This window comes from Nerophis ophidion, linkage group LG04 (assembly GCF_033978795.1).
Source record: "Nerophis ophidion isolate RoL-2023_Sa linkage group LG04, RoL_Noph_v1.0, whole genome shotgun sequence".
In the NCBI taxonomy this organism is placed as follows: Eukaryota; Metazoa; Chordata; class Actinopteri; order Syngnathiformes; family Syngnathidae; genus Nerophis; species Nerophis ophidion.
The window spans coordinates 18,087,036-18,110,989 of record NC_084614.1 but is presented as its reverse complement, the minus strand read 5'-3'; the positions used below and the strand labels follow the sequence as shown (position 1 = coordinate 18,110,989).

The 23,954-nt window shown below is 39.7% G+C and overlaps 1 protein-coding gene across 6 annotated transcripts in view; it reads left to right on the top strand.

Moving 5' to 3' along the window:
- Positions 1–10,546: 10,546 nt before the first annotated feature.
- Positions 10,547–23,954, top strand: part of rxrba (retinoid x receptor, beta a) — a 32,109-nt gene continuing 18,701 nt past the window's right edge. For 2 of the 6 annotated variants that reach the window (XM_061897308.1, XM_061897306.1), the window contains exons 1-6: positions 10,547–10,703; positions 11,130–11,267; positions 18,345–18,580; positions 18,706–18,859; positions 21,916–22,095; positions 22,574–22,594. In XM_061897308.1, the coding sequence (XP_061753292.1) occupies positions 10,679–10,703; positions 11,130–11,267; positions 18,345–18,580; positions 18,706–18,859; positions 21,916–22,095; positions 22,574–22,594 (754 nt within the window). In that variant the 5' untranslated portion in view covers positions 10,547–10,678. Of the gene's footprint in view, positions 10,704–11,129; positions 11,268–14,878; positions 14,904–18,344; positions 18,581–18,705; positions 18,860–21,915; positions 22,096–22,573; positions 22,595–23,954 lie in introns of those variants that run through there. The other 4 variants (XM_061897309.1, XM_061897307.1, XM_061897310.1 and 1 more) reach the window with 3 other exon arrangements.

Genomic DNA, 23,954 nt, shown 5'->3' with positions numbered 1-23,954 from the left:
TATGGCGCCCAATAATACACCTGCTGTGAACCTGTTTTTATGTTTTATTTATTTATTTTTTATCATGTTCTGTTTGTGTTGTGTTGTGTTTGCTCGGTTCTCGTATTATCTTTTAACCTGCCCATTGTACAGCACTTTGGCTAACCCCTGTGGTAAATTTTAAATGTACTCTATAAATAAAGTTGATTTGATTTGATTTAACTCAGGGGTCTGCAACCCGCGGCTCTTCCACGCCTCCAGCCTGGCTCCCTTTGGCTTTTAAATTAAAATAAATAATGGCTATTTAATTTGAATTTATTTGATTGTATTTAGTTAGTCTATTTTAAAGTAGCCGTTTTTATTTTAAAGTTTGTGATCTTGCAATATTGTGTCTATTGAAATGTACTGTATTTTTCGGACCATAAGTCGCATTTTTTTTTCATAGTTTGCCCGGGGGTGCGACTTATACTCAGGAGCGACTTATGTATGAAATTATTATACACGTTACCGTAAAATATCAAATAATATTATTTAGCTCATTCACGTAAGAGGCTAGACGTATAAGATTTCATGGGATTTAGCGATTAGGAGTGACAGATTGTTTGGTAAACGTATAGCATGTTCTATATGTTATAGTTATTTGAATGACTCTTACCATAATATGTTATGTTAACATACCAGGCACCTTCTCAGTTGGTTATTTATGCCTTATATTCAGCCTGTTGTTCACTATTTTTTATTTATTTTAATTTTCCTTTCAAATGTCTATTCTTGGTGTTGGGTTTTATCAAATAAATTTACCCCCAAAAATGCGGTTTATACGCCAGTGCGACTTATATTTGTTTTTTTCCTTCTTTATTATGCATTTTCGGCAGGTGCGACTTATACTCCAGAGCAGGGGTCACAAACGCGGCACCAGGTAGCCCGTAAGGACCAGATGAGTAGCCCACTGGACTGTTCTAAAAATAGCTCAAATAGCAGCACTTACCAGTGAGCTGCCTCTATTTTTTTAAATCTTATTTATTTACTAGAACGCTAGTCTTGCTTTGCTTGACATTTTTAATTCAAAGAGAGACAAAACTTAAATAGAATTTGAAAATCCAAGAAAATATTTTAAAGACTTGGTCTTCACTTGTTTAAATAAATTCATTTATTTTTTTACTTTGCTTCTTATAACTTTCAGAAAGATAATTTTAGAGAAAAAATACAACCTTAAAAATAATTTTATGATTTGTAAACACATATACCTTTTTACCTTTTAAATTCCTTCCTCTTCTTTCCTGACATTCTAAATCAATGTTCAAGTAAATTTATTTTTTTTATTGTAAAGAATAATAAATACATTTTTATTTAATTCTTCATTTTAGCTTCTGTTTTTTCGACGAAGAATATTAGGGAAATATTTTTTCAAACTTATGATTAAAATTCTAAAAAAATATTCTGGCAAATCTAAAAAAAATCTGTAGAATCAAATTTAAATCTTACTTCAAAGTCTTTTGAATTTCTTTTCAAATTTTTGTTCTGGAAAATATAGAAGAAATAATGATTTGTCTTTGTTAGAAATATAGCTTGGTCCAAATTGATATGCTAACAAAGTGCAGATTGGATTTTAAAACATGTCATCAAAAATATATATTTATTGTGAGAAATCATTACGATGATCAGTGTTTCCACAAAGATAAATATCATTAATTATTAATAATAACATAAAGTTAAAGGTAAATTTAGCAAATTGGCTATATCTGGCAAATTTATTTAAGTGTGTATCAAACTGGTAGCCCTTCCCATTTATCAGTACCCAAGAAGTAGCTCTTGGTTTCAAAAAGGTTGGTGACCCCTGCTACAGAGCGACTTATATTCCGAAAAATACGGTATCTAACACCCCCTTTGCGTCATCTTTTGTTGCCAAGCAATTGCATTGTTTTTAATGGTCAACCCCCAGGATATTAGCAATGGACAAATCAAAAAGAGAAACATTTCTGATGAAAATAAAACATTTAATGTTACATGGACAGTTTCATTTGAGTTTACTATTGACGAGGTTGGTTCACCTGTGTGCTTATTATGTGGGGTGAAAATAGCAAACAACAAAAAAATCAAATGTGGAAATACATTTCCAGAACAAACAGTATTTGCGTAAAAATACTATTAAGAGCAGTTTCGGAACTGCTGCGGAAAGCTGATCAGAGCTATGTCATATTCTGTCTAGTGTTTAATTTCATAAATACTATATCTCAAATGTAATGAAATTAAAATTAGTGTTGTAATTTTAGGGCTCAAACAGAGTTTAGGTGGGTTAACTTTGGTGGGAAATGGGCTCAAATGGCTTTTTGTATGCTGAAGGTTGCCGAGCCCTGGTTGAACTAATATAGTTTTGTTATCAACTTGTGATAATTTATAACCAGCCCCCCCAATCCCCCAACTTGTCAAACTAACCCCAAACTTGACCCATTTATTTGTGTTACGTTTGATGAGTTGGACAAAAAAAAAAAAAGTGTTTGGGAGAGATTTTGACATGGTTTGGGTGACTGGTTATAAATATTACCATTTTAATAATTTGATTGATTGATTGATTGATACTTTTATTAGTAGATTGCATATTCCGTACAATTGACCATTAAATGGTAACACCCGAATAAGTTTTTCAACTTGTTTAAGTCGGGGTCCACGTTAATCAATTCATGTTAAACAACATAGAAATAAATAACATAGAAATTATAAAGCAGCAGTAACATAAAAACTTTTTTTTTTTGGTCCTGTCCAGCTACTCAGGCAAATGTTCTTGTTTTTTCTTCCTTTCTTTAGTTTATTTCGAACACGAACACACTTACAGTATAATACATCACAGTTTCATATCATTTCACTTTACATCATGTCCGAAAAGGAGTACGAAGAAGCAAATCTTATTTAATCCTGCCCCTTTCCCACTTCATTTATTGACCTTTTTATAATAAAATAAATTCTGTGAATTAGTACACACAACATATTTCTAATATGTAATCAATTAATTTAGTCATTAACATACTGAGATACTTTCAACCTTATTTTCAATAAGGTTGAAAGTATTTTTCATAATTCTTTGTGAGCACTATTAATTTGAACAACCTCTTAAACTGGATCATATCAGTATAATTTTTAACTTCTTTACTTAATCCATTCCATTATTTAAATTCCACATACTGATATGCTAAAGCAGTGTTTTTTCAACCTTTTTTGAGCCAAGGCAGATTGTTTTCATTGAAAAAAATCCCAAGGCACACCACCAGCAGAAATCATTAAAAACCGAAACTCAGCAGCCGATATTGACAAAAAAAAGTTGTTCTGTCTGTTTGAAAAACATATATATATATATATATATATATATATATATATATATATATATATATATATATATATATATACACACACACACAATATTTTTTCAAAATTCAAGACAAAGTTATCTGTTTTTTTACTGGTGCATAAAATTAACCTTGTTCAAAGAACAAAACCAACACAGTGCATGAACTGACAACAAATTGGACAACTGCAAATCTGAAGGAAAATTAGAGGGAACATTGTTTGGGGGTATCCATAATACGCCGATAGGGAAAAGTTTGAACCCCTGAGGCCAACTCACCGAACCCCCAGGGTTCGATTGAACTCAGGTTAAGAACCACTGCATTAGTGTACATACGTATACAGTGGGGCAAAAAAGTATTTAGTCAGCCACCGATTGTGCAAGTTCTCCCACTTAAAATGATGACAGAGATCTAGAATTTTTTATCATAGGTACACTTCAACTGTGAGAGACAGAATGTGAAAAAAAATTCCACAAATTCATATTGTAGGAATTTTGAAGAATTTATTTGTAAATTATGGAGGAAAATAAGTATTTGGTCAACCATTCAAAGCTCACTGATGGAAGGACGTTTTGGCTCAGAATCTCACAATACATGTCCCCAATCATTCTTTCCTTAACACGGATCAATCGTCCTGTCCCCTTAGCAGAAAAGCAGCCCCAGCATGATGTTTTCCACCCCCATGCTTCACAGTAGTTATGGTGTTCTTGGGATGCAACTCAGTATTCGTCTTCCTCCAAACATGACGAGTTGAGTTTATACCAAAAAGTTCTATTTTGGTTTCATCTGACCACATGACATTCTCCCAATCCTCTGCTGTATCATCCATGTATCCATTTTGGTATAAACTCAACTCGTCGTGTTTGGAGGAAGAAGAATACTGAGTTGCATCCCAAGAACACCATACCTACTGTGAAGCATGGGGGTGGAAACATCATGCTTTGGGGCTGTTTTTCTGCTAAGGGGACAGGACGATTGATCCGTGTTAAGGAAAGAATGAATGGGGCCATGTATCGTGAGATTTTGAGCCAAAACCTCCTTCCATCAGTGAGAGCTTTGAATGGTTGACCAAATACTTATTTTCCACCATAATTTACAAATAAATTCATTAAAATTCCTACAATGTGAATTCCTGGAGTTTTTTTTTCACATTCTGTCTCTCACAGTTGAAGTGTACCTATGATGAAAATTAGAGACCGCTGTCAACATTTTAAGTGGGAGATCTTGCACAATCGGTGGCTGACTAAGTACTTTTTTGCCCCATTGTATGTGATAGTATATGTATATTATGTGTATATGTATGTTTATGCAGCGAATGTGCGTGTGGATGTATGTACCGTGATGTGTATATATGTGGGAGTGCAGGTACCTATGTATGTGCTTGAGTACCTTTTGTGTACGCGTATGTATTTAATAATGAATGTGTGTGTATATATGTAGGTATAATTCTGTGTATGTAAGTAGGAATTTGTATGTACAATAACTTAACTGAAAAACTTTAATAGTAAGGCTTATTTTTGTAGGACAAACCAGCTCAAACAGTGGAGGCAATTTTAGGGGGATTTTGAAATGTTTGAGGCTGGTTATGATTATTAACACAAACATCTATAAAACGGAAATTACATATAAACTCTAAAAGTTAGACAAACAAATTGTTGCACAAACTAGAGAGAAACAAAGAAAAATTATCCTAAACCAAAAGCCACGCAAACACCATTAAAGAAATGTAACCGTGTAACGCTGCAGCTTTCATGTCAATACTGATACCGATAACTTCCGATATTGCAGTTTAAAGCATCTATCGACCGATAATATCGGCAGTCCGATATTATCGGACATCTCTAACGACAAAGTCCATTCTATTCTATTCTATTCTCAATGTAGCTGCATAAGCTAGTTACCTCTCTGTGATCGAGGTGCCGCTAAAAGTAATTTGTATACGTTAGCACTTATAATAACGATATCGCTAATTGGTTCATATTCAAACCATGACATGTACATTGAGTTTTGTTGGCGAGTTTTCCAAGTTTTGATGAAAACTCGACCCAATCCCATTGGGATCTGAGCCCAGGATGTCGTTGTGGCTCGTGCAGCCCTTTGAGACACTTGTGATTTAAGGCTATATAAGTAAACATTGATTGATAGATGTACATAAACGCTGCAGGAAATACAACAAATGCATAAGAAAAATGCTACACACACACAAGGCCCAAAAAAACGTTTGTCTTCAAGTTTACAGAACAAAACGGAAACTTCCAGGAAGTTAGCAAGACTCATGTGCATCTTCAAAGACATTGACTTTTAATGTGATTGTGATGTACCATGAATTGATTAACGTGGACCCCGACTTAAACAAGTTGAAAAACATATTTGGGTGTTACCATTTAGTGGTCAATTGTACGGAATATGTACTGAGCTGTGCAATCTACTAATAAATGTGTCAATCAATCAATTAATCAATGTATTCTATTTTCAGCATCTTCCTGAATTTTTAAGTGTGTCAAGCTTGCCCCTGACAGTTGGTCTATGTTTTAGTTTTTTCCTCTGCATTTGTCTGTTTCCTGTGTTTAGTATTTCCTGTATTTTAGTTCCTGTCAAGTGCTCTTAATTTGTCAGGCTTCCTGTCTTGTTCCCTGAGTGCTGTGTTCCTCCTCAGTATGTTTAGTATTTCCTGTCCTTAGTTCCTGTCTAGTGCTCTTATTTTGTCAGTTTCCTGTCTTGTTCCCTGAGTGCTGTGTTCCCCTTCAGCTGCGGCTGATTGGCATCTGGCCACACCTGTTGCCAATCAGCCGGCTCCTATTTGTACCTCCTTTGTCTTGTGTCAGTTGCTGGATCATTGTATTGTCGTTTGTTTTGTCGTTGCCACATGTCACTCTTGTGTCTTTGCTACCTGTCGTGTCTGGCATCATTTCAGCTATTACCTGTCGTGCTACATCTTGTCCTGGTCATCGTAGCGGTAAGCTGTTTTTGTTAGCCATAGCTATTTCCAGTTTTTCTGTTTGTTATCCTCTAGCTTCCATGCTAAAGTTCCTTTTTGTTTCTTGTTAGCTTTTATGCTAAAGGCCTTTTGTTTTTTATCCGCCCACGTGCGCGCTTTTGGTTTGAACCCTTTGTTTGGTTTTGTCTTAGCATTTATATTAAAATCGTGTTTGCTCACTTCATCCCTGCCTCCATCTCTGCATCTTGGGGTTTGTCAACAAATACCCCTGACAAAATGCATTCTAAAAATTTAAAAAAAGTGGGGAAAAAAGCAAAAAGGTGAAATTAAATCCTGGTGCAAATAATACAACTTATTAGAGAGGGTATTCCAATTAATGGGGGGGTTGGCGGTCCAAATTGTGTTTAGTCATTGTGTCCCTGGACGAGACACTGCTTTCCTTGCAGGGTCGCCCAAGCAGGGATGCTGACCTATGACCTGCAGATCCCAGAGCGCTGCACAGTGGCTGCCCACTCCCCCTTTAGGGTATTTCTGTGATGAATACAGCCCAGTTAAAAATCACACTATTGATTTCTTAGCATATTGGATTGGTTATTTAACGCTCCGTCGTCCATCATAAAGCGAGGGGTGAAGCGACAAAGGCGAAATAGGAGGTGGGGTACTAGAGAGTATAATCTATCCATCCATTTTCTACCGCTTGTCCCTTTTGAGGCTTGCTTTAAAAACTTAAGTAAATATTAAGGTTTTTTTTATATATATATTTTGGAATGTATGACTACATATCTTTTAAATGATTAAATCAGATTACAAGATGTCAACCAATCAATCAAAGTCAATCAATCAATTAATGTTTACTCGTATGTCTCAAAGGGCTGCACAAGCCACAACGGCTCAGATCACAAATTAGGGCAAGGAAAAACTGACAGTGAGAAACCTTGGAGGGGACCGCAGATGTGGCCGGTGCAATGGACGTCAAGTGGATCTAGCATAATATTGTGAGAGTCCAGTCCATAGTGGATCTAACGTAATAGTGGGAGTCCAGTCCATAGTGGATCTAGCATGATATTGTGAGAGTCCAGTCCATAGTGGATCTAACATAATAGTGGGAGTCCAGTCCATAGTGGATCTAACATAATAGTGGGAGTCCAGTCCATAGTGGATCTAACATAATAGTGTGAGAGTCCAGTCCATAGCTGATCTAACATAATAGTGAGAGTCCAGTCCATAGCTGATCTAACATAATAGTGAGAGTCCAGTCCATAGTGGATCTAACATAATAGTGGGAGTCCAGTCCATAGTGGATCCAACATAATAGTGGGAGTCCAGTCCATAGTGGATCCAACATAATAGTGGGAGTCCAGTCCACAGTGGGGCCAGCAGGAGATCATCTTGAGCGTAGACAGGTCAGCAGCGCAGAGACGTCCCTGACTGATGCACAGATGAGTGGTCCACCCTGGGTCCCGACTTTGGACAGCTAGCACCTCATTGAATCTGTGCCCCCCTTCTCCATGAAGGAGAGGGAGGCAGAGCAGAAAAGAAACGGCAGATCAACTGGTCTAAAAGTGTAAGTACCCTAACCACCCAAAATGTTGAAAAAGCCATATTGGACCCCCCCCCCCCCCCCAAAAAATCTGTCTGGAGCCGCAAAAAATTAAAAGCATGCTGGACTAAGTGGCTGGGAAGAAGGAAGTCTGGGCATCCCTGCTTAGGCATGGATAAACGGAAGAATATGGATGGATGGATAAAGGAAATAAAGGCAAACAAGTTTCATACCTGTGTGTCTTTACTTTTGGAAAAAAAGCTAGCTCGTTTGTTGTGTGAATACTTGAAAATGGTGGAACCAGTGTGTGGAGGGGGACGTGGTCTGCGGGCCTGCCGCGGAGCGGAGTGTGTAAGGCAGCGGCAGGTGAATGGATTGCCCAGCTGGAACTGGTTATCTAATCACCTGTCTCCCTTATTAGCAGCAGCCGGTCCGAGACACGTTGTTGGAGTTGGAGTTGCTGGTGAGCACACGCACACAGAGAGGGACACGCCGGACTGGAAAGTCAAACATATATTGCTGGAAAGCAAGCCACTCCCTGAGGTTTATGTCAATAAAAAACTTGATTCAAATTGTCGCCGTCAGGAGAATCCACCACAAGAGGGAAACCTCTACACAGTGTGGACAGCATCAGAAGAGAAGAAGACTGTTGAAATCATACTAAGGAGACAAATGACATTGGAAAGAACAGGGGAACTGCACAAAGACGAAAAATCCATACTTTATTTACAACCTCTCTTTTGGGTTAGGAAAGATAAAGTACCTTTTGACGCATACTATTTCCAGGCTTCCTTTGGGCCTTATGAAAAATCATGTGGCGGGCCAGATTTAGCCCCTGGGCCTTAAGTTCGACACCTGGGGACTATAAAGAAGAATGCTGTTGGTGGAAAGCGGTGGATTGTGGCTGCCTTTAGCACCGAAACACAGCCGGTGTTTCTTTGTTTGTTGTGAAGCTTTAACACAGAGCGGTCAAGCGAACAGGTTTCTCTGCGTCAACCAGCAAGTTTTTGGATGGGAAAATTGTGATATTAAGTCGGCTCTTACCGGAGACTTCAGTGGATTACGCGACCTCCTCCTGTAGCTGTCAAAAAGGCAGCTGTTATCTTGGCTCCTCCATTGGCTATTCTGAGAGACACTGGCGTTCACCGCAGCACTCCGACTTTCAGGTAAGACTTTATAATCTCACTAAAACACTATTAACACAATAAGCAGATAAGGGATTTTCCAGAATTATCCTAGTGAATCTGTCTAATAACATCTGAATCGCTTACACTGCCGTCGCCTTTTTTTGTGTGTGCTTCACTCTAACTTTCCTCATCCACGAATCTTTCATCCTTGCTCAAATTAATGGGGAAATTGTCGCTTTCTCAGTCCGAATCGCTCTTGCTGTTGGTGGCTATGATTGTAAACAATGTGAGGATGTGACGAGCCCTACAACCGGTAATGTCAAGCCAACATCGTCTGCTACTTCCGGTACAGGCAAGGCTTTTTTTATTGCCGACCAAAAGTAGCGAACTTTATCGTCGATGTTCTCTACTAAATCCTTTCAGCAAAAATATGGCAATATCGCGAAAGGATCAAGTATGACACATAGAATGGACCTGCTATCCCCGTTTCAATAAGAAAATCTCATTTCAGTAGGCCCATTCATCCATCCATCTTCTTCCGGTTATCCGAGGTCGGGTCGCGGGGGCAGCAGCCTAAGCAGGGAAGCCCAGACTTCCCTCTCGCCTGCCATTTCGTCTAGCTCTTCCCGGGGGATTTCGAGACATTCCCAGGCCAGCCGGGAGACATAGTCTTCCCAACGTGTCCTGGGTCTTCCCCGTGGCCTCCTAACGGTTGGACGTGCCCTAAACACCTCCCTAGGGATGCGTTCCGGTGGCATCCTGACCAGATGCCCGAGCCACCTCATATGGCTCCATCTCTAAGGGAGAGCCCCGCCACCCGGCGGAGGAAACTCATTTCGGCAGCTTGTACCCGTGATCTTATCCTTTCGGTCATGACCCAAAGCTCATGACCATAGGTGAGGATGGGAACGTAGATGGACCGGTAAATTGAGAGCTTTGCCTTCCGGCTCAGCTCCTTCTTCACCACAACGGATCGGTACAACGTCCGCATTACTGAAGACGCCGCACCGCTCCACCTGTCGATCTCACGATCCACTCTTCCCTCACTCATGAACAAGACTCCTAGGTACTTGAACTCCTCCACTTGGGCCAGGGTCTCCTCCCCAACCCGGAGATGGCACTCCACCCTTTTCCGGGAGAGAACCATGGACTCGGAGTTGGAGGTGCTGATTCTTATCCCGATTGCTTCACACTGGCTGAAGAGAGCTGAAGATCCCGGCCAGATGAAGCCATCAGGACCACATCATCTGTAAAAAGCAGAGACCTAATCCCGCGGCCACCAAACCGGAGCCCCTCGACGCCTTGACTGCGCCTAGAAATTCTGTCCATAAAAGTTATGAACAGAATCGCTGACAAAGGGCACCCTTGGCGGAGTCCAACCCTCACTGGAAACAAGTCTGACTTACTGCCGGCAACGAGGACCAAACTCTGAAACTGATCATACATGGCTTTCAAGGCAAAAATATCACAAGTCGTCTTTGTGTTGTCCTCTGGTAACCTTTGCAGCAACGGGGCCGAACTTTTCTTGACCCCATCATGACCCCTCGGGGATGCGTCCGCGTGCTCGCGGTCACACGCACGCGCCCACTCTGTCGGTGTGTGCGTGCGTGTGCGCGCACGGCCCAGCGCTCTTCCACCAGCGTCACCGTGTTTTGATGCCGGGGGAGGGAGGGACGTCTGCGGGCCCGAGTGAGTGCGTGTGTGAGGGGGAGCCAGACAAGACACCCGGGGGGGGGGGACCGAGCATCGATTCATGCGAGGAAGCCACGCCGCGAAACGTCAGTAATCTGCATGTATTTCCACTAAATGTATTTAGTCGAATTATGAGAAGCTAATTTTAAAGTAGTTGTTTTGCGCCATCACTGCCTTTTCAGACACCCGCGCTAGTTTGCTAAGCGTTTTAGCTTGTTTTTTTCATTTTGAAAGCATAAATATGCAGCTTGTGGCAATTCTTCTCATAAAGGCACGGCGTGCGTTCATATTTGCCCAAAAAGATAGAGTTACTGAAAATAATTTTCATTAGTGTGGCAATAGTCAACAGCGCTAGCTTGCTAGCTTTGAGCTAAGGGTAGGCTAAATTGAACGAAGCGGGGCTCCACCTAAACACATAATTATTTTTATTTTTATATTAATAAACAAACGTTTGTCGACTTTAAAATACGTGTGCGTTGGCTAATGCACCCCTCCCCGTGTTGACATTTCAGAGCCGTTTTTGGTTGCCCTCAAAGCAGCTGCGGCCCGGGCCCGGGCCCCAGTCCGCGGTCTAGAGTTTGACAGCTGGGTGCAGACACGCAGGCTCTCCGGCGTGCAAAGGACCGGCCGCACCATGGGAGACAGCAGAGGTGAGAATGCCATCCATCCATCCATTTCCTACCGCCTATTCCTTCTGGGGTCGCGGGGGGTGCAAGTACAATCGGGCGGAAGGCGGCGTACACCCAGGACAAGTCGCCACTTCATCGCAGGGCCAACACCGACAGACAGAATGACCTCATTGTTTTTTCCTACTTTGCTCTAGTGCAGAGCGATATGACATTGTATTAACATCTCAATTTTTTTTAGGCCATGTCATGATACACGATATATAGCAAATGTATTTGAATTGCCGCAGGGCAAATAGTATGCGCCTGCCTTGAGTTACTGCCGGGTCAAACTCGCTTCTCAAAATAATTAGCGCATGCTTAGTATTACCGCCTGGTCAAACTCGTGACGTCACGAGTGACACTTCCCCTGTCATCATTTTCAAAATGGAGGAGGCTGATTGTAATACCGGTAATTTGAAATCGCATAAAGGGAAGAAGATTAAGAGCTATTCAGTAGGATTTAAGGTCCAAGCTTACATCACACTAAACGTTTTACTGCATGCCTTTGGTATGTGCCGTAGTGAGAAGAGGTTTTAAAATAATTAGCGCATGCTTACTTTTACCGCATGCCTTTGGTAAGCGCAGGAGTGAGAAGAGGTTTTACATTAATTAGCGCACCGGCGGCAATTCCAGGAAACATGGTATCTCAAATTTTTGCCTTAGCCTTGAATGAACACCTGATACATATCATCACAGCAATATGATGATTTTCTGTGTGTACATTAAAACATTCTTGTTCATATTGCATTAATATAAGCTCATCTAAAACTTCCATGCAGAGAGGGAAATCACAACTAAATCAATCTACCAAAACTGTATTTATTAAACAGTTATTAAGCAGTTGCACAAACATTCATGCCATTTCCAAAACAGAAAGTGCAAGATTCTCAGATACATTTTAAAACAAGCTTTAAGTGCACTTTTGTGAATGTCACCAAGTTGACTTATCAAAACAACACTGAATGGGAGACAGCAGAGGTGAGAATGACCACATTGTTTTCTCTTACCTTGCTCTAGTGCAGAGCGATATGGCATTTTATTAATATCTCGATGTTTTTTAGGCCATGTCACAATACACGATATATATCTCGATATTTTTGCCTTAGCCTTGAATGAACACTTGATGCATATAATCACAGCTTTATGATGATTCTATGTGTATACATTAAAACATTCTTGTTTATTGCATTTATATATGCTCATTTTAAACTTCCATGCAGAGAGGGAAATCACAACTAAGTCAATCTACCAAAACTGTATTTATTAAACAGTTATTAAGCAGTGACACAAACACTCATGTCATTTCCAAAACAGAAAGTGCAAGATTGTCAGATACATTTTAAAACAAGCTTCAAATGCACTTTTGTAAATGTCACCAAGATGACTTATCAAAACAACACTGAATGGGAGACAGCAGAGGTGAGAATGACCACATTGTTTAAGTCCTACTTTGCTCTAGTGCAGAGCGATATGGCATTTTATTAGTATCTCGAGGTTTTTTAGGCCATGTCACGATACACGAAAAATATCTCGATATTTTTACCTTAGCCTTGAATGAACACTTGAAGCATATAATCACAGCTTTATAATAATTCTGTGTCTACATTAAAACATTCTTGTTCATATTGCATTAATATAAGCTCATTTTAAAGTTCCATGCAGAGAGGGACATCACAACTAAGTCAATCTACCAAAACCGTATTTATTAAACAGTTATTAAGCAGTGGCACAAACATTCATGTCATTTCCAAAACAGAAAGTGCAAGATTGTCAGATACATTTTAAAACAAGCTTTAAGTGCACTTTTGTGAATGTCACCAAGATGACTTATCAAAACAATGCTAAATGGGAGACAGCAGAGGTGAAAATGACCACATTGTTTTCTCCTACTTTGCCCGAGTGCAGAGCGATATGGCATTTTATTAATATCTCAATGTTTTTTAGGCCCTGACACGATATATATCTCGATATTTTTGCCTTAACCTTGAATGAACACTTGATGCATATAATCACAGCAATATGATGATTCTATGTGTCTACATTAAAACATTCTTGTTTATTGCATTTATATATGCTCATTTTAAACTTCCATGCAGAGAGGGAAATCACAACTAAGTCAATCTACCAAAACTGTATTTATTAAACAGTTATTAAGCAGTTGCACAAACATTCATGTCATTTCCAAAACAGAAAGTGCAAGATTGTCAGATACATTTTAAAACAAGCTTTAAGTGCACTTTTGTGAATGTCACCAAGATGACTTATCAAAACAACACTGAATGGGAGACAGCAGAGGTGAGAATGACCACATTTTTTCTCCTACTTTGCTCTAGTTCAGAGGGATATGGCATTGTATCAATATCTCGATGTTTTTTAGGCCCTGTCACGATACACGACATACATCTCGATATTTTTGCCTTAACCTTGAATGAACACTTGAGACATATAATCACAGCTTTATGATGATTCTATATGTCTACATAAAAACGTTGTTGTTCATATTGCATTAATATATGCTCATTTTAAACTTCCATGCATAGCGGGAAATCACAACTAAGTCAATCTACCAAAACTGTATTTATTTAAACAGTTATTAAGCAGTTTCACAAACATTCATGTCATTTCCAAAACAGAAAGTGCAAGATTGTCAGGTACATTTTAAAACAAGCTTTAAGTGCACTTTTGTGAATGTTACCAAGATGACTTTTCAAAACAACACTAAATGGGAGACAGCAGAGGTGAGAATGACCACATTTTTTCTCTTACTTTGCTCGAGTGCAGAGCGATACGGCATTTTATTAATATCTCGATGTTTTTTTAGGCCATGTCACGACACACGATATATATCTCGATATTTTTTGCCTTACTCTTGAATGAACGTTTGATGCATATAATCACAGCTTTATGATGATTCTATGTGTCTACATTAAAACATTCTTGTTCATATTGCATTAATATATGCTCATTTTAAACTTCCATGCATAAAGGGAAATCACAACTAAGTCAATCTACCAAAACCGTATTTATTAAACAGTTATTAAGCAGTTGCAAAAACATTCATGTCATTTCCAAAACAGAAAGTGCAAGATTGTCAGATACATTTTAAAACAAGCTTTAAGTGCACTTTTGTGAATGTCACCAAGATGACTTATCAAAACAACACTAAATGGGAGACAGCAGAGGTGAGAATGACCACATTGTTTTCTCCTACTTTGCCCCAGTGCAGAGCGATATGGCATTTTATTAATATCTCGATGATTTTTAGGCCATGACACGATATATATTTCGATATTTTTGCCATAGCCTGGAGTGAACAGTTGATGCATATAATCACATCTTTATGATGATTCTATGTGTCTACATTAAAACTTTCTTGTTCATATTGCATTGATATAAGCTCATTTTAAACTTCAATGCAGAGAGGGAAATCACAACTAAGTCAATCTACCAAAACTGTATTTATTAAACAGTTATTAAGCAGTTGCACAAACATTCATGTCATTTCCAAAACAGATCGTGCAAGATTGTCAGATACATTTTAAAACAAGCTTTAAGTGCACTTTTGTGAATGTCACCAAGTTGACTTATCAAAACAACACTGAATGGGAGACAGCAGAGGTGAGAATGACCACATTTTTTCTCCTACTTTGCTCGAGTGCAGAGCGATATGGCATTTTATTGATATCTCGATGTTTTTTAAGCCATTTCACGATACACGATATATATCCTGATATTTTTGCCTTAGCCTTGAATGAACACTTAATGCATATAATCACAGCTTTATGATGATTCTATGTGTCTACATTAAAACGTTGATGTTCATATTGCAAAAATATATGCTCATTTTAAACTTCCATGCAGAGAGGGAAATCACAACTAAGTCAATCTACCAAAACTGTATTTATAAACAGTTATTAAGCAGTTGCACAAACATTTATGTAATTTCCAAAACAGAAAGTGCAAGATTGTCAGAGACATTTTAAAAGAAGCTTTAAGTGCACTTTTGTGAATGTCACCAAGATGACTTATCAAAACAACACTACATTAAAGTGTACTTTTTGTACAGAACGCCACTACAATAGTTAAAAACCAAAAAATTGTACTTTTGTGCATGATGTCACACAAGATATTTTCCCCAAAAGTTGTTTATATTTAGACAAGGCAAGCACAGGAATAGCTTTCGTAGATGTGGCCATCTTGATTTCTTACATCGTAACTGGAACACGCGCAACTCTGACGTCATTCTCAGCTCCTCCTTCAAACTTCCAAGGTTTAACGGAATGCACTAAGAGTCTCGCCAAGTCAGGGTTTTTTTAAGCTACGAAGTATGGGGGGAAAAAAATCAACATTTTTCAACCTCCTACATGTTCCCAAACCAGTTAAAGTGGCTTGAAATGGGGAACTACCCAGATGATGTCGGATTGATGTTATTGGCTGAAAGACTCACCAATAACAGGGCGATTAAAATTTTTGGAGGCACTGATTGGCCACTAGTAGGGCTGGGCTGAACATATGTACTACATGAAAAAAAGTACTTTACACTACAGTTACGTTACCATAAAAATATGACATCATATATGGCTTATTTAACACGACAAAAACTAATCAGAAGTGCTAATAGCGGATATTATAGAAGCTTAAGGATAGGCCTTAGCCTTAACCCTGCAATCCGAGAGGGACATGCGGTGGAAAACGGATTGATGGATGGATTATTGTTTACATTCAGAGCAGCCATCTTTGCGGGTGTGGTGCGGATGCTCCGCCTTTCCGAGTGGGAAACCCCACCTTAAGCGGCGTTCCAGTTGAAAATTCCGACTAGGGAACTCGAAAGTTCCGACTTCTCATGACAAATGGAACACACCATGCAATGCTGCGGTAAAATTAACCAATAAATGGCAGCATTGTCACGCCAAGTATTCAAATAATAAAATGTAGCCAGTTTGCAATGAGGTGCTTGAACTCTTTGATAACAATTTTTGAAGATAACGATTGTTGATGCTTTCTGGTTCAATTGAATCAGATTAGAATGTCTAACAATCACATCTAGACTGGTTTTGTCTTTATGTTTCATAATCTCTATAGAGTTTAGTTGCACAGCCCTAAAAATAAAATATTCTTACTCTTCATTGTGCTTAGTACTGAACACAAGATGTGAAAGCAAAGTAGAGCTGGGCGATACATCGATATACTCGATATATCGCGGATTTGTCTCTGTGCGAAATAGAAAATGACTATATCGTGATATTCGAGTATACGTTCTCATGCAGTTGATTTTAGCTGCTGACATTACACTGTAGGCACCCCCGCGGATCAGCGATGTAGCAGCATGGGTAACGTTAACTGTGGTGCGAGTGGTAATACGAGAGAAAGAAGTTAAAAATCTGGTAAAATTAAGAAATAATTAATTCCCAACAAAAACAGCCATCGTCTTGCGGTAGTTTGGCTTCAAGTTGGAATATGTCGAACAGACAACCGTAATTTGTCAAGTGTGGGGCAAAAGCGTTGCTACAAAAAGTAGCATTACTGCTAATATGTAGCATCATTTAAAAAGTCACCTGGTATAGAGTGAAGAGTGCTTACTCCGCATTTCAACATCTCCATGCCGAGGCAACCATTTCCACATCAACACCGTATGAAAAAAATAGTCAACAACATAGGGAGATAACATCCGCAGTAAGGCATAAAGAATTGATTTCCTATTATGAAGCTCATTTTTATTTGACAGTTATTGAAATAATTTGTGTGAAATCATGTACAAAAGTGCACTTTATTTGTTTTAAATCATTGTAGTGGTGTTCTGTTAAAAGAGTGTACTTTACTTTAGTGTTGTTTTGATATGTCATCTTAGTGACATCATGCACAAAAGTGCACTTATAGCTTGTTATTTAAAATGTCTCTGACAATCTTGCACTTTCTGTTTTGAAATGACATGAATGTTTGTGCCACTGCTTAATAACTGTTAAATAAATACAGTTTTGGTCAATTGACTTATTTGTGATTTCCCGCTCTGCATGAACGTTTAAAATGAGCATCTATTAATGCAGTATGAACAAGATTGTTTTAATGTAGACACATCGAATCATCATACTTGTGTGATTATATGCATCAAGTGTTCATTCAACGCTAAGCCAAAATATGGAGATATATATCGTTTATCGTTATATAGCCTAAAAATATCGAGCTATTAAAAAAAGCCATATCGCCCAGCCCTAGCTGCTAGTAACATGGTGTTGTTTCAGGACGGCTGTAGATCAATATACTTTGCATCGTTTTACTTGCATTATTCGAGTTCAAGCATATATCGTAGTGTTTGGGTGCTGATTTTAAACTGTCTCTCCCATACAGTTATTTATTTAAATGCATTTGGTCCCACCTGTTCACCTTTGCTATTAAATACATTATAATGGGACTGCGAGTAAATATAGCTGTACAGTAGAAGGCATCGTTACTCTGCTTCTTAATGCACCTCATACGCACCATATCTGCCCCCGAGAATACTACAACACAGCAGAACGGATCAGTGTTGCCAACATAACGACCTTGTCGCTCTGTTGAGCAAATATTCCGACCCTTCTAAATTCTCTTTTTCAAAAAAAGTGACTTGCGACAAATCCAGTAACATTTACTAGCCTTAAAGGATGCTTGTAGAGATATGAAGTCACATATCACTCTTCAACCTTGCTGCTATTGGTCCCCTTCCCATCTGAAAGCACACACAGGCAGTTATGTCTTTTGTGGGATACAAAGTAAATGCAATCTCAAAAGAAGCAACAGAAAAAAGTAAATTTGTGTTTCTAAACATAATTGTTGAACTTTTTTTTGTGGATGCGACATGGGCAATTATGTCACCTATGCTTCAACTTCCCGAGCCATCAGTTGTTTAAGAAACAGTTTAATGTTTTAAAAACATTTTGTTTCAATGTATTTAAATAGGTCTGGAGATATTTAAATTTATAAAAATGGTCGTTTTGTGCATTTTCGCCATGCGTGTAATATTCTGTCAGGTACTGTATATGATTATACAACTTGGTGATATCCCGCTTTGTCATTTGCCACCAGATTCTCAGAGTCCGGACAGTTCGTCTGTATCGTCCCCCCCGTCCGGCCAGCGCTCGCCTCAGCTGGTTCCATCAGGAGCAGCCTCCATGACCTCCCTGCCTCCCATCACCAGCGCTGGCGTCAATAGCCCCATCAGTAGCATCGGCTCCCCCTTTTCGGTCATCAGCTCCTCGCTGGGCTCCCCTTGCCTGCCCGGCACGCCGTCAGTCGGCTATGGGCCCATCAGCAGCCCGCAAGTAAGTGAGCTGCTCTTATTTCAGTCCACTGTCGAGATGTTCTGTTCCAAGATTGCCCTCAGATTTTTATTGACTTGCAAAGGGTCCAGTTGTCATCCTCTGCCGTTTTTGTTTTTTTTGTTCAGATAAATTCAACGGTGTCCATGTCAGGACTTCACGCGGTGAGCAGTTCCGATGACGTCAAACCTCCACTGGGCTTGAAGCAGCTGTCGTCGCAAAGCCCGGGACCGATGCTGTCCCAAAAACGCCTTTGCGCCATCTGTGGAGACCGATCCTCTGGTGACTACGCCTCATCTTTGTCCTCCTCACTGTCAGGCCGACGTCACTGATACCTTAATAACCCCCATACATCCAAGTTAGGATTGACTTTGTAATAGGGATGTCCGATAATATCGGAGTGCCGATATTATCGGTCGATAAATGCTTTAAAATGTAATATCGAAAATTATCGGTATCGGTTTTAAAAAGTAAAATTTATGACTTCTTAAAATGCCGCTGTTTACACAGACATAGGGAGAAGTACAGTGCGCCAATAAACCTTAAAGGCACTTCCTTTGCGTGCCTCCCAGTCTCATAATATCTACGGCTTTTCACACACACAAGTGAATGTAGTCATACTTGCTCAACAGCCATACAGGTCACACTGAGGCTGGCCGTATGAACAACTTTAACACTGTTACAAATATAATAACAATAATAATGGATTAGATTTATATCGCGCTTTTCTGTTATTAGATACTCAAAGCGCTCAGAGAATTGGGAACCCATCATTCATTCACACCTGGTGGTGATAAGCTACATGTGTAGCCACAGCTGCCCTGTGGTAGACTGACGGAAGCATGGCTGCCAGTTTGCGCCTACGGCCCCTCCGACCACCACCTATCATTCATTCACCAGTGTGAGCGGCACCGGGGGCAAGGGTGAATTGTCCTGCCCAAGGACACAATGGCAGCGATTTGGATGTCAATAGGCAGGAAGTGAACCTGCAACCCTCAGGTTTCTGGCATAGCAGCTCTACCCACTACGCCATGCCGCCCCTCTAAATATGCGCCACACTGTGAACCCACACCAAACAAGAATGACAAACACATTTCAGGACAACATCCGCACCGTAACACAACATAAACACAACAGAAGAAATACCCAGAAACCCTTGCAGAACTTACTCTTCCGGGACGCTACAATATACACCGCCCACCTCAACCTCCTAATGCTCTCTCTCAAGGAGATAGTGTCCAAAATTCCAAGCTGCTGTTTTGAGGCATGTTAAAGAAAAATAATGCACTTTGTGACTTTAATAATAAATATGCCATAAGTTAAGTTGATTTATTTTGGAGAACCTTGTTACACTGTTTAATGTATTACAACAAAATTAGGCATACAAATGTGTTAATTCCACGACTGTATATATCGGTATCGGTTGATATCGGAATCGGTAATTAAGAGTCGGACAATGTTGGAAAATCGGATGTCGTCAAAAAAGCCATTATCGGACATCTCTACTTTGTACCATGATGCAGATGTTCGGATTCTTCTCCAGGTTCTGTCAAAGTGAAAACATGACATCTTTAAGTTAAAACTAAAAAATAAGTTGTCAAAATCCGATTTGGTAATTACCTATACACCTTTGGGTATGATCTTTTTTTGTGACCCGTACACGAGGTATGCTTAGTGAAGTTTGCTGTGGAAGAACTAAGGATGGGTCTTGATTTCGGTACTTTCATAGGCACTGAGCAAATTCCGTCGGGTAACAATTCACACAGAATCAAACCGTGGCATATTTAGATACCTTTGTTGCACCTGACGTCACGTCTGGTTCCAGACTTAAACAGGCGGACAAACACTAAGGGTGCACTCAGCCAAATTCCTAAGTAATTTTGCAACTTTCAACACATACAAAGCAAATATGCTTGCTATAAAACACTTGAAGGTAAAGTAAGGCTCCAGTCTTCCACTCATCCATCCATTTTCTGCTGCTTGTCCTGTTTTCAAATCTTCGAAAATGCACTAGCTTGATGCTAATTTACATTGGATTTGCGATAGACTTGCTACTATTAGCATTAGGGATTTTACATAGGGGCAGCACAGTGAAACAGGGGTTGGTGCATATGCCTCACAATACAAAGGTCCTGGGTTCGATCCCCGGGTTCAGGGTCTTTTTGTGTGGAGTTTGCATGTTCTCCCCGTGACTGCGTGGGTTGCCTCAGGAGGGTACTTCGGCTTCCTTGCACCTTCAAAGACATGCACTTGGGGATAGGTTGATTGGCAACACTAAATTGGCCCTAGTGTGTGAATGTGAGTGTGAATGTTGTCTGCGTTGGCCCTGCGGTGAGGTAACGACTTATCCAGGATGTACCCCACCTTCCGCCTGAATGCATCTGAGAATGGCTCCAGCACCCCCCATGACCCTGAAAGAGACAAGCAGTAGAAAATGGATGGATGGATGGATTTTATATGGAGATTTCAACACCTCCAAATTTGGTATTTAAAACCACAACTAAGATGAATGTTACAACCAAACAGCTGGTGTGAAATAAGCACAATACTTAAAGTACAAACACTTTGTAGGACACAACGTAACACATTTAGCTTCCTAAAAAATGCTATTTCCTTGATAGACAACATACCTTAGATAGCCTATACAGTACTGCCATCACATGTCTTGAAAGTGCAACTGCACTGCAAATAAGACTGAAATGGAAACAGAAAACAATGTAACAACTGGACAGCACAGTTATCATAATCATCTCATTTTTTAACTGTTACATTTAAAAATCTAATTGAATTATCAAACAATGAACATTTTATTAACACACATTTACGTACTGAAAATTGATACCGTTAAGTACTAGAATCTATTTGTCAGCTCAAAGGACTAACTCAAACAGGACTTGCATGGCTGACACACCAGGGCCGTCCCTGGTTAAACTTGGGTTACAAGTAGAATTGTTCCCATTTTTTTTATTTGTTAAACTATTTTCATACTTTTTTCAATCAAATTAAAATTTAATCTGATGCATTCTTTGTGCTAAAACAAATGAGTTGAAAATAAATTGTTCAATATATTTTTGTAGTGCGAAATTTTATATAGTTAAAACATAAAACGGCAAAACTGTCTAAAAGAAATCTTAGAACGGGAATTGAACCTAGTAAGAACACTGTGTGCCACGGGGGACTGTGATAAGGTCCAGGGAAAGTTGCAATTATATTCTTATCAGTGACAGAGCCGGAAGGGGCTAGGAATATGTTTGGGGGAAAAAAATATTTTGAAGCGTCTTCACAAATTGAGTTGGACAGACATGTTTAGTGTGTCCGTTTGCATGTTGTTCCACCAGGAAAGCACTACGGTGTTCACAGCTGTGAGGGCTGCAAAGGTTTCTTCAAGCGGACGGTGCGTAAAGACCTGACCTACACATGCCGGGACAATAAAGACTGCATGGTGGACAAGAGGCAGAGGAACCGCTGCCAGTACTGCCGCTACCAGAAGTGCCTGGCCATGGGCATGAAGAGAGAAGGTAAGCAAAGCACAGGAAGGTGTTTGCATCCATCAAAGCGTCTCTCTTTAGACTTAGTTGTCTCAGATGTTGTCTTGGCAGCCGTGGAGACGCTTTATGGTTTCTCCATTTGAGCTGAGTTGATTGTTACCAGCGTCTTGGATTAAAACTCCTAAACTAATGAAGTGTAGCAGCTCTCCACTGAGGAGCTTCTTTCTTCTATCCACGGCTTCACGGGCTACATTTTTGAGGTGCACATGTGTTGCAGCAATTGGCTTTGTTTTGGGATGAACTCGCCAATGGAGTTAGAATTTTTTAACCCACCGAAAGATGAATGAGAGCGGTGGTGAAGTCGGTGCTAATATTTCTGCTGCCGGGGCTTATGCGAGTTGTGTTAGAGGGGGAGATGGGGGTGGCTAAGCTTTGCAAACACTAACCCCCTTTCCCCCTCTCCTCCTCCTCCTTTTGTTTCCTCTCATCCCCCTCTCCCCTTCTGCAGTGGCTAAGATGAACAGCAGATGTAAGGACAAGAGGGGGGGAACGGGTGCGTGCACGTGTGTGAATGAGCAAGCGAGTGAAGGGCCGCGATAGTGTGCTCCTTGTCTTATAACGAGCAACGTGTTGCTTCAGGAATGTGTGAGCCTTTTGAGGAACATATTGGCAGGGTTTCCACTTAAATTTCTTGACGTTTAGATACTGTACATTTATAAACTGCCAACATTTAGTTATGTTTGCGAGTTGTCCAGTGAGAATGGTGGACTATCAAGATCTGATTTTTAGTAGTTACGAGTGTTAAGACAACTTAGAGCAGGAGTTTCAAACTCAAATATAGAGTGGGCCAAAATTTAAAACTGAATAAAGCGGCGGGCCAAGGTTGAACAAATTAACCTTTTAATAGGGACCCAAACAAGTTTTGCATTGAATATTGAACAAGCAAGGCTTATATAACATTATAGTGACATGCAAAATCGAGTTTCCAATAATAATAATAATAATAATGATAATAATTAAAAGATATCAATGGCATATGAAATAAAATTTAAATAAAAATTGAATGCCTCTTTTTTTATTTGCAGCTTTCTCAGGTAAATATCAAAATAAACTTTTTTCACAGGCTAATAATACATTTGAAAATAAAATAATGATGTCGGGGGGGCGGCGGCGGCGGCGATGACCAAGAAGAACGCGGAGTTGGAATATACTTACAACACTTTATGAACATATTTATATACATATTTATATAATATTTACATATTTATATAATATGTAACTAAAAGCTCCATTCACAGACAGAGTCCCATTGCTTTTATGAGCGGTCAAGCGAGTCAAAAGCCGAAAAAAGAAAACAATTTTTTATTTGTTGCAGCCGTAATTCTTTCGTGGTGGGCCGCCACAAATAAATGAATGTGTGGGAAACCCTGACATGTGTATACACTGTTATTTTATCAAACAAACTTTCCATTTGTTTTCTATGTTGCTTGACCTCATTAGGGTCATGGGTTGGCTGGAGCCTATCCCAGCTGACTTCAATTGAGGGGCGGGGTACATCCTTGACTACTTGCCAGCCAATCACAGGATACATACATACAGACAAACAATCATTCACACCTATGACAATTATAGTCTCCAAATAGCCTGGGAGGAAACCAGGGGACTCGGGAGAAAACCCATGCCCAGTCGCCCACACATGCAACTCCGAAAAGACCCCTAAATGCAGATTTGAACCCTTGAGCTTATGACATTGGGCCAAAATTTTAACCACTAGGGAATTGTGCAGCTTAGCCGTATTTATTTTATTTACATGCTGTCTATCTGTATGCGCGTGCGGAAGAACGATCACATTTATGACAGGTTTTATTTTTTATTTTGTGAATTTGTTG